This window comes from Astyanax mexicanus, chromosome 13, assembly GCF_023375975.1.
Source record: "Astyanax mexicanus isolate ESR-SI-001 chromosome 13, AstMex3_surface, whole genome shotgun sequence".
NCBI lineage: Eukaryota > Metazoa > Chordata > Actinopteri > Characiformes > Acestrorhamphidae > Astyanax > Astyanax mexicanus.
This window is the reverse complement of record NC_064420.1, coordinates 21,756,966-21,775,880: the sequence shown is the minus strand read 5'-3', so window position 1 is coordinate 21,775,880 and position 18,915 is coordinate 21,756,966. Positions and strand designations below refer to the sequence as shown.

The 18,915-nt window shown below is 39.4% G+C and overlaps 1 protein-coding gene across 9 annotated transcripts in view; it reads left to right on the top strand.

The window, feature by feature from the left end:
• nhsa (Nance-Horan syndrome a (congenital cataracts and dental anomalies)) overlaps window positions 1–18,915 on the top strand; it is a 112,461-nt gene that overhangs the window by 73,096 nt on the left and 20,450 nt on the right. For 7 of the 9 annotated variants that reach the window (XM_049486378.1, XM_022677510.2, XM_049486377.1 and 4 more), the window contains exons 2-3: window positions 17,032–17,184; window positions 18,621–18,745. In XM_049486378.1, the coding sequence (XP_049342335.1) occupies window positions 17,032–17,184; window positions 18,621–18,745 (278 nt within the window). Of the gene's footprint in view, window positions 1–7,151; window positions 7,363–17,031; window positions 17,185–18,620; window positions 18,746–18,915 lie in introns of those variants that run through there. The other 2 variants (XM_007234055.4, XM_049486379.1) reach the window with 2 other exon arrangements.

The following is an 18,915-nucleotide window of genomic DNA, read 5'->3' as shown; positions in this document are numbered from 1 at the left end:
ACACACACACACACACACACACACACTCTCTCTCCTCCATTCACTTCCTAGAATTGTAGAGCAGCATGAACTCATCTTTCAGTGAGAGTGAACTAAAGAAGACACTGAAAGTTACTGAAAGTACTGTTCCAAAAATGACTTGAGCATAAGAGCAAAGTACCTTAAATGGTGCAACAGTTACAGCTGCACCATTTAAGGTGGAATTCCAGTAAGAAATTAAAATAAAAGATTTGCACACCTATTCCACACAGCTGATGTAAAATAATGTGCTGCCGTATTTAAGGTGGAATGGGGGGATGGATGTGAAGGTGTGTGTCTGTGTGTGTGCATTTTAATGCAGTCTGAAGGCTGAGGACTGAAGGCCTGTGAGGCTTATTAGTGAAACTAATAGCTTAATAGCAGTGAACAGCAGGGTGGATACCTGAACAGCCCGTATCCCCCCTCCTCCACTTCGTACCCCCACCTGTGTGTGTGTAAAGGTTCAAACACAGCACGGTGTGTGTAAAATGTGTAACCAGAGCCGCTCTCACTGGAGATCTGTTAAATTAGAATGGAGTCCCACTGACCTCGACAAGGCTGAGCAAGTGCTTTATATGTGTGTGTGTGTGTGTGGGGGGGTTCTTATATACTATATGTGCTTTTATTATATCAGGCTTCGTATGGTCATGAAAAACCCGGAAAAGTCATGGAATTTGAAAATTGTAATTTCCAGGCCTGGATTAATTTTGGAAAAATTAAAATCCCCTGAAAGTTTTGGAAAAGTCATGGAACTTGTGTTTGAGTTTATTGATGGAGAAAATCTATTTTGAGCTATTCAAATAAAAAATAGCCCTACAGAATGAAGCTCTAAGGATCTGACACAGATTTTATTATTAAAGATTATGAGTCAACAATTTATCTGATTCATTTTAGTTCTACTATATTCAATTTTAATTATAGTTGTAGTTGATTTTTTTGGCTTTATTGTCCATGTCTGCTCTGATGTTTTAAAAATCGTATTGAAAGCATGGAAAAGTCATGAAAAAATCATGGAAATTTATTGGTTAAAACATGTATGAACCCTGTTATATACGCTGTTCAAGGAAAAACAAGTATCTCCAAAACAGCAACTCCAAACACAGAAGAGAGAAAAAACTTTCAATGGAAGTCAATGTAAAAAGAGCTTAATTCAGGTCATTTTGAAGTATTTCTGTTTGTCCATTTAACAAAAAAATGTTGGAACAGCGTAAAGGATAGTTTGTCTGTTTAAATTATGTAGTAAACTAAAACTCGACAAAAATGGAGATACTTGGGTTTTTTTGGGCAGCGACAATATATACATTAATGGTCAAAAGTTTTAGAGCATCAACATTTTTTTATCTTTATTTTTGCCATTTAAGCTCTCTTCAGATCCAGTCAATAACCAGAAGTGGTCCAAATCCAGTGTCCAATTTTGCATATATTGACAGGGTCTTTATGAAAAAAAAAGAACTAAAACAGAAAAAAAATTGTATTCTAAAAAAATTGTATATTGTAAAAATATACAGTAAAATATCCTGAAAAAAATAATATATATTTTTTATGTTTAAAAAAGAAAGGGCAATTTTTTTTGGTCAACAGCTTATAGTTGGTAAGAAGCAAGGGAAACAAACTGAGCTTTGGAAATGGATATTTACAAAGCATTTGTCTGTAGTTTCAGTGTTTTGTGGCCATTTTCTTTATAACAAGTATACAAATTTGCTATTAGTTTATCTCAGTAGCTACAAAGCTAGCTAAATTTCTCATTCCATCTTAAATGGTGCAACGAGCAGAGATTGTAGCATTTAAGGTGGAATGGAACAATAAAATAAAATAAAATAAAAGCTAATTTTGGCTCCCCATCACAGAAGAATTTAGGAATGGCCAATAATAATAATTAATTGCTGCAGCACCTTCCCCCTTTCTGAAGTCATAAGATATCATAAAGTTAACCAGTTAATTCAGCAGGTACGTTGCTGAACCTCAGAGATGCTATAGAGTTGTCCCAATTTTTATGGGGAGGATTTCTCAGTTCCAAGGGAAAGGGTTACACTAAAAAACAGGGGGTAGGGAAGAAAGGAGAAATAGGATTGGTTTATGTGCAGAAAACAGGTCTAATCTTGGATCAGCACTGGATGAGTGAATTGCCTTGAAAATTGCTTTCAGTTTTCCTCGCTCTGCTCTCCGTGGACGCCTCCTCATGCTCAGATTCAACATTATCAGACTAGATGTCAGATTGGATCTGTGATCTGAATACAACACTTGCTTTTCCTTTTCCTGTGAAACTTGTGGTTGTTGATGCTGTTGTTGTTTAGTTCAAAGCTCCAGGCAGCTTTACTGCTGAATTTATCAGGAAATTCTCTGGTATCAGTGAGGAGGTGAGAAATGATCCTTTTCCCTGTGTTTGGCAGATCATCATCTCAACAGGGTCTTCAACAAACCTGCTCTTTGCTTCTTTACTGAGCTAATAGAACAACAAGCATGTACTGTACTTTTTAATAAATAAAAAATAGGAACAATTGTAGTTTTAACAGTTACTGTTGGTCAATAAACAAAGAAGTAGTAGAAAATGAGAAATGGCTGAAATAACAAAAAAGCATGCAGAGCTTTCAGACCTCAAATAATGCAAAGAAAACAAGTTCACAAGTTCAGAATTCAATATTTGGTGGAATAACCCTGGTTTTTAATCATAGTTTTCATGCATCTTGGCATATTTTCCTCCACCAGTCTTACTGCTTTTGGATAACTTTATGCCACTCCTGGTGCAAAAATGTAAGCAGTTCAGCTTGGTTTGATGGCTTGTGATCATCCATCTTCCTCTTGATTATATTCCAGAGGTTTCCAATTTGGTAAAATCAGAGAAATCAAATTTTTAAGTGGTCTCTTAATTTTTTTTACAGAGCTGTATGTGTGTGTCTTTAAGAAAAGCTTTTAAGATGGCAACAGTATTAGGAAAAGCATTGTCCTGTTGGAATAACACTTATAAAAAAAAAGGTAGGGCCAATGGTCCACACATGGATTCATTGATTGGTCATCTCAGATCGAATTAGAAATCTCAGAGTTTTACACAAACATTACCATAATGAGAAGTAATGCAATTTATGTAGATATGTAAATGCGGATATAACTATTATTATCATGATGTAATGCTGTTTTGACATTTGTGCCGTAAACATACACATTTACACACTATCAAGGACACACACACACACACACACAGGGATGTAATGAGCACACATGCCTGGAGTGGTGGGCAGCCACCATTGGGGTGTCTGGGGAGCAGTGCAGGTTAAGGGTCTTGTTCAAGGACCCAACAATGGCAGCTTACCAAATCTGCAACAATCTATACAGTATGTATAAACGATATGTTAATGTTAATAAACTACTAATAAAATAGTAGAAACAAAAATCTAAACAGCATTACACCATGACCCTAATGGTTAGTATTATTATAACTGTTTTTATGTTTTTTAGTAGTAGTAGTCGTAGTAGGTGTATTCTAAATGAGACTGAACTTCACCATACAGAAATACTCACACACACACACACACCTACCTGAGACAGGTAACGTGAGCTGAGGTTGAGGTGTGGTGTGATGAGGTACAGGTTAAGGGTCATACGCAGCAGAATGAGAGACTGTGGGAAAGTCAGTGACTGAAGAAGCTCTTTTTGTGTGAAGCAGGAGAACGTGACTGGGATTAGAGGGTCAGTCTCGCTTGAACGGAGGGTCCGCTTCTCCAGCCACGGGTCAGAGAGATTAAGGGGCCCAGGAAGTGTTTGAGGAGTTTTCACTCCTGACAGAGTGTACGGTTTTACGCCGGACAGAAGCGACACCTCCTCACCCTGTAGAATATCTGAGCTCACTATAAGCTTAAAATAATAAAAAAAATAATAATAATCTGAATAATCACAATATTCTGTGATTAACTGCGAAAAACCGCACATTTTCTTCCTAAGATACAAGGTTTTTATAGTGGATATTTACATGTAAATAAAAGAATGAATGTAAGAAATGTAAAATGCTATTATATTTATATTAATGCACTGGAGAAAATATTCATTGGCTCAACTTAACTCAGTCAAGTCATCATTTTGCTTTGACTCAGTTAAGTTAATAAATATATAACATTTCAAGTTTATTCAACTTAACTGAGTTTTGTTCACACAACAATAGTTTATTAGTCAAGTATTGTGGGCTTAAAGAATTAAATTTATTGAATATATATATATATAAATATATTGTATGTCAATACTGACAGCATAATACTGGGGCAGCATAAAAATGAACTCTGCATCTCCAAACCAACATACTGTGAGAACTAGAAACACAGAATAAAGGTGACTTGCTCTTATAACCCACAACACTGAGACCTGGCAACCAACACATTTATTACACTAAAGCATGCCTAGGATAAGGTAGCTTTGAGCAACAGACAACACAAAGATAGTAACTAAGGGAGAAGCCACTAAGTTTGTTAAAATTAGCCTACAATTTTTACTTTGCCTCAACAAACATTTTTAAGTATTCAGGTTAAAGTTCTCTGAACTCATTTTATTAAGTTGTACTGGCAGTAAGTTCACTCAACCTGATAATATTAGTTCTTCTGACTAAAACACAAAAGAGTGTGGTGTTAATAAAAAAAAAAAACTAATATATACTTGTATGTTTGAGGGGAGATAAATCCAACGTGGGGCTGGAATAAAGAATGCATGACGAATTGAATAGAATTTTTTTTTTTTACTTTATTGTAAACATATCGGCTTAATTCAAAGACTTAGTGTTTTATATTATATGTACTTCTAACAGTACAGTAAAATATAAATAAACAAATAAATTATAATAAAAATACAGTATAAATACAGCAGTAAATAGTAAAAATACAGTGAAATTGTCAGAATCTTGAAAAATACTGTTATATACCTTTTTGCTCATAGCGCCCAACATTACAACAGAAGCAGGAATGTGACAAATGAAATAATTGACTCCAACAAATTCTAACTTGAGCAAATCACAGACACAGGGGGTCTGGGGTCCCCAGCAGAGTCTTCATCATTGTTAATGATAAATCCCCCATGTCCACTGCATGACCTTTGATCTGAACACGTCCCTCCTCAGAGCTGACCTCTGCTAGGGAGATGTAATGAGGACTAAAGGTCAAACCTATGAATGAAGCTGGTGACTCCTTAGAGAGAGAGAGAGACAGAGAGAGAGAGAGAGATACTTTGTTGGTGTCTTCTTCCCTCATACTGAGGCTGTTCCTCTGTGTGTATTATTTTTGCCTCCAGCAGAGGGTGCTGTATTGTGCAAAAGTGTTCTTGTTCTCTTACCAACTGTGGACAGTTAGACCAGTTAATGTCCATGAGGAAGGGGGTGACTATGGATATGTTCAAACTGCCACCGTAAATCTGATTTTTGGCATATCTACATTGTATAGAGGTTTTATGCATTGAAATGTATGATAGTCAGGACAACAGTGACTTGGTGCAGGCGTCCTATAAGAATGCTAAAGGTTAATGACGAAGGTTTAGTTTTTGCCTTTAACTCTGCAACTCTACTATTAAAGTTTCTACTGATGCTAGGGTTGGATTTTTTTGGGGTTGGATATTGTAATATTTCCTATTTTTTGTAATTCTGATATTGATATGAACAGTATAAAAGGGAGTGTCTGTGGTGTATGAAATTATTATAGCACAATATTTAAAGACTAAAGTTTTATGATACACAGATTACCAATCTTCCTGCAGTCTGAACACAGCCAATAAGAACATTCCCAAGTGCTTTGCTTTGAAGCTTACAGTCACAAAAGGGTGTGCAGACTTTCGCAAAACTGTTAAAGTGAGTTTAAAGGGTTAAGCTGTCTGAAGCTTCAGGTCTGTAGGACTCGAGTTTGTCAGAACAAATTGAGGGCTTAGAGCTTGGAGGCATGTCTCACACTTGAGAATCCAGGTGAGCTTCCTACAGGCAGGTAAAAGCACACCAGCTGACCTTCACTGAACCTGCAATCAGTGCTGAGAATGATCCGGAAGCTCCGCCCACTCACAGCAGATCAAAGAGAGAGTGGCTCCGACAGTGAGAGCAGCTGTGTGTTGCTGTAGAATGCTGTGTCAGGGAAGAAGCATATAGATCAGGTTCTTTGCTGGCCATTTTCTTGGAAACACCTACATAGAAACCCTTATTTTGTTCTTTCTCTGACTGGCCACTTTATTAAATACATCTTTTTGGTGCACCTGGGTCTGGTCACTGGCCACTTTTATTAGAAACACCTACTTGTACTTTCTTTTACTGGCCACTGCCTTATTAAAAACATCTACTTTATGCATCTACACATTGGCCACTTTATTAGAAACACCTACCTTGTGGGTCCACTCACTGGCCATTTTATTGGAAACACCTACCATGAATATCTACTTTCACTCACTGGCCACTTTATTAGAAACACTTACCTTGTAAATACACTTAGTAGCCACTTTATTAGAAACACCTACCTTGTGGGTACAATCACTGGCCACATTATTAGAAACACTTAACATTATTATTTACTTTCACTCACTGGCCGCATTATTAGAAATACTCACTTTGTAGATCCACGTATTGGCCACTTTAATAGAAACACCTACCTTGTGGGTACAATCACTGGCCACTTTAATAGAAACACTTACCTTGTGGGTACAATCACTGGCCACTTTATTGGAAAACCTCACCTTGTGCTTTCATTCACTGGCCATTTTATCAGAAACACTTACTTTGTGCTTCCACTCACTGGCCACTTTATTAGAAACACTTACCTTGTGGTTCCACTCACTGGCCTCTTTATTAAAGACATCTAGCTTGTTTTTGCCCTACAGGCCATTTTTTAAAAACTTAGCATGGTATTTGTCTTGCAGAGCTGTTTGTATCTCTAGTGTGTGTGTGTGTGTGTGTGTGTGTGTGTGTGTATGTGTGTGTATGTGTGTGTGTGTATGTGTGTGTGTGTGTGTGTGTGTGTGTGTGTGTGTGTGGATTAGCACTGATTGTGCTTCTCCTTCTTCCCGGACTCCTTCAGCCAGTGGGCCATGAAGGGATTAGAGTGGCCCAAGCAACCGGACTAGACCATCTGACCAGGCCAGGGGGAGCGGGGTAAATGAAGGAGTGACCAGGGCAGTGGGGGGATGGGGGAAGAAAGGGGGGTGTCCTGCAGATGTTGCAGAGAAGTGGAGCTGAAGGCAGACTCAGGACAGAGAGAGACTACTGTAAGGACTGTATTGAGGTTCCATGAAGGTCCATGGCTGACAGAGAGAGACAGACAGACAGATTTGTGAATGAGTGGAGTTGGGACTAAAGCCCAGTCATGGCTCTTGGATGCTGTGTGCCACGGAGGAGTAAAGGTAAAGTACAGCTTTACTCTACTTGTGTGAATCTCTGCCTCTTCCAAGAAGGCTGGTAGATCCTACACACTGTAATGATGGTTTACTTTGTACTAAAATGTGATTGGTTTAAATATATTTGCCTGTTTCTTAAAGAAGTCCTGCTTCTAGGCCTTTAGTTCTACCTAAATTCTATCTGAATTCTGAAACCAACCTCAAACTCTTGCTTATTTACCTGCTTGATTAGCTTAGCTTTGAATAAACAAATCATATGTACCAGTTTTAAAACAGTTGTTGTTAATCTGATTAGCATGTTTAATCTGGTAAACTAGCATGACCAAGATCATTGATTGGACAACATGCCCATCATGGTCCCCAAGCTGGTCCATCAGTATGACAAGCGTGACCAGAAAGACGTTTGCTAGTTAACCAGCTTGACAATAAGCTTGGTCAAACTGCCTTGATGGAAAATCTGCCTGGTCACCTCAAGCTTGTTAACCTAGTTAAACTGGTTAACCTAGTTAAGCTTTTGACAGTAAGCTCAGTAAATTATGTTTTGTTGGGTTGGGTTGAGTTGAGATGCTAAACAACCAGCATGACCAATCTGGTCAACCAGCATGATCAGCTTAATGGTTGTTCTTCCACACAAGCTTTGACTAGCATGATCAAAGCTTTGACTAGCATGACCAGGATCATTGATTGACCAACATAACCATCATGGTCCCCATGCTGGTCCATCGGAGAGACAAACGTGACCAGAGATCTGTCAGTTAACCAGCTTGACAACAAGCTTTTTCAAGCTGCCTTGATGGAACTTGGCCTGGTCACCTCAAACATATTGACAGTAAGCTCAGTAAAGTATGTTTTGTTGGGTTGGGTTGAGTTTGATGGTTAGCTGAACAACCAGCATGACCAAGCTGGTCAACCAGCATTATTTTCTTCTTGGTAGTTTTTCCACACAAGCTTTGACAGGCATGATCAAACTGGACAACCAGTAAGATGACAGCAGCTTGATCATGCTAGTCAAAGGTTGGATTAAATATACATCAAATAAACACACACAGTGAAGCTATAATAACTCAAATAAATTAACGTAAACCATTTTGACAGGCAAAAAATCACCCCAAGGGGGCTAATGTCTCTTATTGGTCAACCAGCATGATCTGCTTCTTGGTTGTTCTTCCTTACTAGCTTTGACAAGCATAATCAAACTGGTCAACCAGCTAGCTGACAACAGCTGACCATGCTCATAGACAAGCTAATTCATCTCAAACTTAAAATGATGCTAGTTTACCAGTAAAGAATATGTTTTCTGTGGGATTATCTGGGATGACCAGCTTTTCAACCACCTTGACCATCAAATTCCAGTTTAGATCATCTGAAACCAGTCATATCGGAGGTTATTTATTTTTTTTTTTTTACCACATTCATTGGTTGGATTTCATTATTGGTTGACAACAATAACGTCTTGCATTGAATATCATCATTCTGGCCACTTTATTAGAAACCTTGTGTGCCTTGTGTGTCCTTTTGTTGCCACCAGTTGTTGTGGCAGTTTGTGTTTTCGTGGCAGTTTGGTGCTTTTGCTGCAGTGCTAATGCTAATGCTAGTTTGTTTGTTTACTAAAGGAACAAATGCCCGGACAAGTGGAGAACAGACACTTTAAAATGTGTGTGTTTTTAATGTGTGTGTGTGTGTGTGTGTGGTGGGGGGAGGTGGTGGTGTTGGTGGAATGAGTGCATGACATTTGGAGGTGTGGGTTTTCTCACATTAGAAGGTGTGTGTGAATGTGTGGGTTAGACCTTGAGTGTGTGGTTTGTGGTTTTTGGCTCTGTTATTCGTGTCTGGACGAGAGACTGATAATTACAGAGCGGAGAGAAAGAGAAAAAGACACAGAGAGAGAGGATGACTGGTTTTGCTCACTATTTCAGGCTCTGGGAAACTCAGCAGGGTTGTAGTGTGACAGGATTCCATCATCAGCCCTCTGGTTTTGTGTGTCAGAAAGGTTGACGTCAATATATTTGAGTAATTATAGCGTCATTGTGTGTTAAGTTGGTGTATATTTGATCCAGTTCTATCCCAAATCTAGCTTGGAATGGCTAAATGCTAAAAGTAACTGATGCTAATTATACCAAAGCATCAGGAACCACATGAGAACATCAAATCATCCCATTAGAGTAGGGTTGGTAAATTGTATTTGGGTTGAGACGTTTGAGATGAGACCACATTTCCACTGCTTTACAAACCAAATCTATAAGTGATTTATACCTCTCTAGCTTACACCTGGTTTTAGGTCCTATTCTATTGGCAGTACTTCACCATAAGGACTAGACAAGCTACTATATGTGCATCTGCCAATACTCAAGATTAGAGTATTAGAAATAAGAAATGATGATTTAGATTTAACCATAATCATCCTTTATTTGTTTCTTTTTACACTAGTATAGACATGGCATAGAGTGTAGAGTCCCTAGCATATTATTTTTTGTATTGTTCAAATCTCAGTTTGATACACATGGTCATCCAACAATGCCTTAGTTTGTATTTAGCACATCAGTTCACAATTACTGCATTAGCATGTTAGCCTGCAGTTAGTTACTAGAAAAAAACTCCTGCAAAAAATTGCACATGTTTCTGAACCAGCATAATCTCGTTCAGTCAAAGCATCATTATTTTTGTCAGTTGTAGTACATTAAATACATTAAACTGATGATTAGAACATTTGTTTCATCTGTTTTATTTAGTTTGCATTTGGTATGTTATATTGTAGGGCTGCACGATATTGGAAAAAAAATTATATTGCGATGTTTTTTTTTACGACAATATATATTGCGATATTAAACAATGCAGGACCATTGACGTCACCTTTGTCTCACGTCAGATATCTGGAACGACCGAGAGCTGAATCAGCACAACAATAAAAAACAACAATAACCGGCCCTTTAATCAGGCATTTAAACGGTCTTGTGAAAGGTAAATAAGAGCGTTTTTTCTGGGATTAAAAGCATGATTTTGGCTGTAACTGGAAATACCTGCGCAAAACTGTGCTGGACTGAGATGCACAGCTTTCAACAGGCTGGCAGCTGCGTTTACAAGCATGTGCCCAACCATGTGGAGGCCATGCGGTTACATCGTATTAACCTCCTGATAAGAAATCCAGCTTAAGCTAGTTGGTACCTTATATGGGCGACTTAGCTGGTTAACAAGCTGTTGACCAGTTTAGCATTTGATGCATTTGATTTTGGTCATATTTGGAAATGCTGATTAACCAGGTTAGCTTGACTGTACACCCCTGCTAACCACCTTGGTTAAGCTTGGTCTTACTGGGTGTCCAGCTTAGTCAGGTTGATCATGTTTGTAGACCAGATAAACCAGCTTAAGCAACCTGGCAATGCCATGCTCTGTTTTTTTTTGTCAGCAGGGTAGTTTATAGACACTCCCTTGCGTACACTTTTGGTGTACCAACAAATATATTGAAAGCACCAGTCTATGGTACCAAACACAGGAGTGGTCTTTCGTTAGCGTCATCCTTAATATGTAGATTTAGCAACAGTTCACAGAGTGGTTGATCAGATCTTGATATGAACCCCCTTCAGGTTCACTCAGAGATTACACACAGTGTTTGTGTAATCAGTGGTTTACCCTGGAAGAGGAAACTGATAGAGGATGCTGTTTTCCATCTTCTGTCATCTCCTTCCAATAAAACAATACTTTTATCAGCAGCCTTATCTTCAGTTTCTGTGTCAGGAGACTACCCGTCGTCTCTGCTGTGGACTTGGGTTCTGATTCTTGTCCGTCAGCTGAATAATGCTTTAATCATTACTGTGGAGTCTCCAAAGTCGGGTCCTGGAAGTTCACAAGGAGCTGATAATTTCAGTCCGGACACACAGGCCACTTTATCAGAAACCCCTGTCATGTAGCTCCACATTGCTGTTGGTATTCAGGTAGAAACTCTGTAGCCAATCTGTTTGTGTTTTCCATCTTGCAATTCTTCGTCAGTGGTCAGCTCTGGAAAAAAATAAGAGAAAAAAAATGATGAGTTTCTTTGATTTTGGCAAATTGAAGATGTCTGGAATATAATCAAGAGGAATATGGATGGTCACAAGCCATCAAACCAAACTGAACTGCTTGAATTTTTGCACCAGGAGTGGCATAAAGTTATCCAAAAGCAGTGTGTAAGACTGGTGGAGGAGAACATGCCAAGATGCAGGAAAACTGTGATTAAAAACCAGGGTTACTCCACCAGATACTGATTTCTAAACTCTTAAAACTGTATGAATATGAACTTGTTTTATTTGCATTATTTGAGGTCTGAAAGTTCTGCATCTGTTTTTGTTATTTCAGCCATTTCTCATTTTCTGCAAATAAATGCTCTAAATGACAATATTTTTATTTGGAATTTGTGACAAATGTTATAATGTTATGATGACAAAACTGTAGTCCTTCTGTTTCTGAGGTGTTTAAGAACTCCAGCAGCCCTGCTATGGTGGTCCTGTGGAGTCCTGACCTTTGAAAGGAGGATAATTATGTATGCCGAGAAACAGAAGAAGAACTACACTCTGTAGTTATTGAACTACAAAGTGCTCCTATATCATCAGTTCAGCTTAAAAAATTGATAATGGGTATAGAAACAAGCAACATGTACACACAGGAATATTAGTACAGTCCATTAATATGTAAATCGTTGCACTGCTACTTGGGTACCATAAGCAGTCATGCCTGAAATGAGAGCAAGAGATAAAAAGAGTGAGAGAAAGATAGAGAGAGTTGTTAATACAGTGTGAGTGCACTGCTGGGTTTTGGGCCTCATGCTGATAAAGAGCTCACACCTAGTAGGCCTTCAGTGAGGAGACCCCCAGCCCCCCAGGGCAGGCCATCCTCAGTTCATGGCCATCACTTTCTGAACAGATGACTGAAGACCCCTGGAGACCTCTCAAGGGATGTAATATTTGATTTATTTATTTATTCTGGAAAATATGTTGAGTTAAACTTGTTAAAAGCTGGGCAGGACTTCAAGCGAGTTCATCCGGACTGTGGTCTAATTAGTTAATCAATTCAAAGTCAAATTCGTGATCAAGCCCTGAAATGAAGAGACAACACTTCCTTGATTCTGAGCAATTATCTACTATTACTGCTCATCCCTAAAAACCGACAATGATTTAAGCTGTGAAATGCATTCCAGTTTGTTGACCATGCAAAGCAAATGTGTAAATACTAAAGTAATTTTTTTAACTTTAGTATTTGCACATTTGCATTTGGAACTGCGAGGTCCAATAGCGGCAGTTGGTTATATTAAATTTAGCATATTCTGGCCATTTATGTTTAAATTAGAATCAACATCTGAGGAAATCAGTTGACTGAAGGAATCAGTCAGTTCTATCATGAAATAAATCTCCTGGAGTGCAGGGGAGCTTTGATTGCTATCAGGATTTAGCTCCTGGTTCCACTCCGTCTGCCAGGCTTACAGGGTTCAGCAGCAGGTCGCAGAAAACCTCTCAGGCATAAGTGAAAGAAAGATTCAGGCTGGTACTCAAAGCATTGGATGAAATGAGGAATGGAGTAGATGCCACTCTGCTCCATTTCAGTCTGGACAAGGCTGTGGAATTGTGTTCTATATCCAAGCCTTGACTTATTTGGTTGCTTGGAGGAACATCAGGTCAGGTTCAGACTCAGTGCCTTAGGTTGGGTCAGATTCAGAGAAGATCAGGGTTGGATTGGATCAGGCCTGGACTAAAGTTTATTGGATGTGCAGTAGGGTGTGAGTTGGGTCAGGTTCAAGACTGGTGTCTTGGTGTCTTTGGTCTGGTCAAATTTGGACTAGATGTCTTGGGTTGGTCAGTTTAAGACTTTAAAGCCTTGTTCAGCTCAATTTCAGAATTGGTGTTCAATCAATTTTGTATTGGGCGCTTTGGATCAGGCAAAGATTGTACTGGGTGCCTTTCCTCAGGTTTAGACTGGGTGCCTTAGGTTGGGTCAGATTCAGAGAGGATCTGGGTTGGATTGAATCAGGCCTGGACTAAAGTGTCTTGGATGTATTTAGGTTTAAAGTAGGTTCATTGAGTTGGGTCAGGTTTAAACTGGTGTCTTGGTGTCTTTGGCTGGTCAGGTTTGGACTTGGTGTCTTGTTTCGGTCAGTTTCAAACTTGGTGCCTTTGGTCAGGTCAATTTGGGTGCCTTGGATTAAATTTGTGCTAGGGCCCTTGAATCAAGCCTAGATGCCTGGGTGCCTTTGCTCAGGTTTAGACTGGGTGCCTTAAGTTGGGTCAGATTCAGAGAAGATCTGGGATGGATTGGATCAGGCCTGGACTAAGGTGTCTTGGATGTATTTAGGTTTAAAGCAGGTACCTTCAGATGGGTCAGGTTCAGACTGGTGTCTTGGTGTCTTTGGTCTGGTCAATTTTGGACTAGGTGTCTTGGGTTGGTCACTTTTAGACATTTAACCTTTGTTCAGGTCAATTTTAGAGTGTTTTCCTTGGATTAAGTTTGAACTGGGTGCCTTGGATTAAGCCAAGATTGTACTGGTTGCCTTTGCTCAGGCTTAGACTGGGTGCCTGAGGTTAGATCATGGTCAAAATTGGTGCCTTGGGTCAGGTCAATATCGTAGTGGGTGCCCTCAGTAAGGATTTTTTAGGTGTTTTGGGTCAGGATACGTTCGTACTGGGTGACATTACTTGGATACTTGCCTTACTTTCCTTAGCTTACCTTAGGTAATATTTTAACTTGGTGCAGTTGCTCAGGTTCATGTCAATTTCAGAGTTGGTGCATTGGGTCAGGTTCAGAATGGCTTATTGAAGTCTGGTCAGTTTTGGACTAGGTCTTTTGGTCTCTTCAGGTTTGGACTGGGTGCTTTGTGTTGTCTGTTTCAGAGGTTGTGCCTCTAGTGAATTTCAGAGTGGGGACCTTGGGTCAGGTTGTACATGGTTCCTTGGATCAGGTCAAGAATTTACTGGGTGACTCAGATCAGGTTTAGACTGGGAGCCTTGGGTTAGTTCAAAGTCATAATATGTGTTTTTGTTTAGGTTCAGACCAAGTATTTTGGGTCAGGTCAAGTTTCTGGTTAGCTTGGTCCCTAACCTTTTCTTACCTTGGGTAAGGTTTGCACTGGGTGCCTTGGGTCAGGTTCAGACTTTGTGCCATGGGTCAGGTCAATTTCAGTGGGTGCCCTAAATCAGGCCAGTATTTGCACTGGGAATCTTTGCTCAGATTTAGACTGGGAGCCTTGGATTAGTTCAAGGTCATAATGGGTGTCTTTGCTCAGGTTCAGACTAGGTATCTTGGAACAAGTCAAGTTCATACTGGATGTCTAGGAACAGGTTTGTACTGGGTACCTTCATTCAGGTTAAGACCTTGGGTAAGGATTGGATACCTTACCTTTCTTTAGCTTGTGTAAGGTTTGTACTGGGTGCCGTTGCTCAGGTTCAGACTTTGTGCCATGGGTCAGGTCAGTTTTAGAGTGGGTGCCTTAGATTAAGTCAGTATGTGCACTGGGTGCCTTTTCTCAGGTTTAGACTGGGTACCTTCGGTCAGGTCAGTTTCAGGGCAGGTGCTTTTGGCCAGGTTTGTACTGTTTTTCTTGAGTCAGGTCATATTCATACTGGATGTCTTGGGTCAGGGCAGATTTGTACTGTGTCTCTTAGATCAGGTCAAGTTTGTACTCGTTCTATCTAGATTCAGACTGAGTAATTTTGGTCAGATCAAGATTATATTGGATGTCTTGGGTCAGGTGTGTACTGGGTGCCATGGGTAAAGTCAAGTTTGTACTGGCCACCTTGAGTAAGATTTAGACTGGGAGCTTTGATTCAGCATAAATCGAGAAAGAATTGGACTGTTAGCCTTAGGTTATGTCAAGGTTTGGACTGAATGCTGGATCTTTAATGGATTCTTTATACATTATAGTATAGTATGGACTTCACCCCTATCAAGTTTTGTTTACTATACCCATTACTTACTGAACTGCAATGTTTTTTTCATTGTTTTGCATTTTCTTTACAAGATTCTGATTTTGTTTATTTTAAGATCTTTCAGTATCTAGGCCAGATATTGTTCCTTAATACCACACACACACACACACACACACACACAGATCAAGCCAGCCGTGCTGTATTGAGTATCTGACCTACATTAGAGTGCCTTTAATACGGGGGTCTCATAAAGACTTGAGTGTGAGTGAAAAGAGAGTGGGCTGTAGGTCATATTTACTAGCCTGCAGCATCACAGCCACACAGTGTGTGTGTATGCCTGTGTGTGTGTGTGTGTGTGTGTGTGTGTGTGTATTAGTCACATAATCTGTAACAAACAGCAGCTTTCCAGTTAGCTTGTGTGAGTTTGTGTGTGTGTGTGTGATGGACTGTACCATGTTGCGGGGGGTGTAGAATGCGGGGATGGGGTGGGGGAGGTTGTGTTTGTTTTGTTTTTTTATTTGCGAGAGGATCATTTGTTTAGAAGGTGGGACCCCATTAAGCTCCCCTGTCTCTCTCACACTTATCCATTAGGTGGTCTCTTTGAGAAAGAGGTAGGGCGGAATTTTCTACTGAATTGTTCTGTACTTTAAGCTTGAAGTCATTTATTTAAATAGCGCATTTTAAAACTGATATCACAAACCAACTTTACAGAAATGTGGGAGCAGGACAAAGAATTGGACAAAACATTGAGCATACAACATAGAACAGAAAAAGGAAAAAACCCTCAGAGCTGGAGGAGGACGAAGCCTTGGGAGGAACCAAGGCTTACATATACCTTGTAATATAACATGTACAACGAAGGCTAATATGTAAGGGGGGTACTCATCCTCCTTTGGTCACACAATGTAAAAACTAAGTGGAAGCAGTTCTGAAATTAGAGTTTAGAGTCCATATAAACTTTGCTGTAATAAATAGTGGAGCAGTGAGCAACTAGTCCGAGGCAGGGGGCATGAACTGGGCGGTGGGTAGCTGGCCAGTGGTGGGTGACGAGTAGGGGTGGGCAATATTATATCGTAAACAATATATCGTAACACAGAAATATCATGATATTAAAAATCCATATCGTGATAATAGGGATGTTCTGTCTTAAAAGTAGTCTATTATTCACTGTGAAGCTTTAGGTGTATTTATTGTATTGTAATTGTTTTAGTTTGCAGTTTATATGCATGCACTAAATATTCTGCAATATTTTTTGCTGCATTATATTATTTTATGCTATATTATTTATTTTGCCACATTATGATTATGCTGTTATACTCTTATACTATATTCCTGAAATTAATTAATTACTTTTCTGTTTTCCTTTATCGCTAAGTATAACGTTATCGCAAAAATACCCTGAAATATCGTGATATTATTTTAGAGCCATATTTTAGAGCCCTAGTGACGAGGAAGCCCGTCTGGAGTTCCGTCTGTATCAAGCCGGACAGGTGGGCAGTTCATAACTTGGAAGAAGAAAGAAAGAGGGAATAAATTTTGACTGTTTTTATTCGTGGAGAACAGACATTGCAGAGAGACAGAAGGTAACATAGACACGGAGGCCCCCTGAAACACTCAGTTTTGTCCACGAACCCATGGATCTGATTGTGTCTGAGTTCCAAACATTTTTAGTATGATTAGGTACTTATAAAATCATGTTTGGTGAAGTTACTTCTGCTCACACCTTTTATCTGCTTGGATTACTTAAATATCTCTCTCTCTCTTTCTTTCTTTCTTTCTTTCTCTCTAGCTGTTTCGAATTTGGACGTTGAGAGTAAGCTGACTGCTCATTATCAGCCAGTGTTTCACCTGCAAAGGAATGTGTTTCTCCCGTCCACTCGGCCGGCCTGCGTGGAGGAGCTGCATCGAAATGCCAAACAGAGCCTGCAAGCACTGTACAGAGGTTAGCCTGATAATTAATGATCAATAATAATCACTATACAACTGAATATAGAAGCACTGTATGAGGGTCAGATCATTTAATAATCAGTAAAAACTGCTAAACATCTATACAGTATCTGTATATAATATGTATATAATATATATGTATATAATAATTCGTGTAAAATGGTCAGACTGACCAATAATCCAAAATTTCTCTGTAAAACAGAACACAAATTATGTATAAACTTCCAACCAATAAATTACCAGAGTAATGAATCGAGGATTGTTGATTTATTTGAATCAGGTAACGGTCATTTTGCTTGGCATCAGCAGCCAGAGTCTGAGAGAGCAAAATTGGCCTTGCTCTCTCTGGGTGGGTAGAAGGCATGTGCTAGTTATTATCCGTCTAGTAATGGGTCATTACTGATAGGGAGTGATAGTGATAGGGGGAGTCCTAATGAATGGATGGGGTAATTTGCCTTCCAATTAGGGTAATTGGGGATAGAATGGGATAAAATGATTAATACAAATCTATACATGTTTAGAGTGACCAATAATTAGTAGTCACTCTGTAATGCAGCATACAAATGTATACACAAATCAAACCAAACAATAGCAATTAATCACTGTGTAAAACACAGCCATCAAGCTCTAAACTGAGTTTAGATTGATTAATAATCAATAATTGCTCTGTAAAACAGAACACATGTTATGTAAACACTTCAAACCAATATTAATCACTCTGTAAAACAGCATACACATCTATAAATAAGTCAGAGTCATCAGAGTAATGATCCGAGGACCACTGATTTTAATCCTGTTATGGTCACGCTGCTTGCCTCAGCAGCCAGAGTCCGAGAGAGCTCAATAATCCATGCTCTCTCTGGGTGGGTAGATGGTGCTCACATGTTTTGGAGGCATGTGCTAGTTTCCATTCTTCTATCTTTATGGCATAACTAGTGATTACTGGGTAAATGGCCTTCCGAATTGGAGAGAACATGGAATACAATTATTAATACTAATCTATACATAATCAGATTGGGTAAAAAATTATTAATCACTCTGTAAAACAGAGCAAGCAAGCTCTAAACAGAGGCCAGACAAATCAGCAATCAGTACTAATCAGGATATTGATCTACTGTGCAGTTAAATTGTGTATATTCCAAAATAAGTATTTCTAGATTACATCTAATCATCAGAGCGTCTGAGTAATCAGCACTAGGTGAGTGGACTGTAGAGAGACACTGCCCTCCAGTGGACATTTAAGGGAGTTACAGAGTTTCTCTCTGAATGCAGATATGATTTACAGAAGTGTGTGAATATGATCAATCAGCCTGTGTGGTGTGAATTGACTTTAACTTGTGATACACACGGTTAGATTTGTCGCTTTTGGCTCATGCTAATGCTAATGCTTCTGCTTCATGTTGTGTGTGTGTGTGTGTGTTGGTAAAACAGATCAGCAGCAGAGACAAGAAGTGTGTGAAAGAGAGCGGAGGGTGACTATCTCTCTGTCGGTGGCTCCGCCCATTCCCTCATACCCCTCCCCCCAGACCCTCAGGAACCAGGAACACCTCCACACGGTACAAACACACACCTTCTGTCTGTATGTCTGTCTGTCTGTGTAACTGACTTACTGTCATTGTGGCTGTTCGCCTGTCTGACTGCATTAGTCTGTCTAACTCTTTGTCTACCTGTCTGACTATACTTTAAACCAAATCAAAACCTATCTATTCTCTCAGGCTTTCGAGTC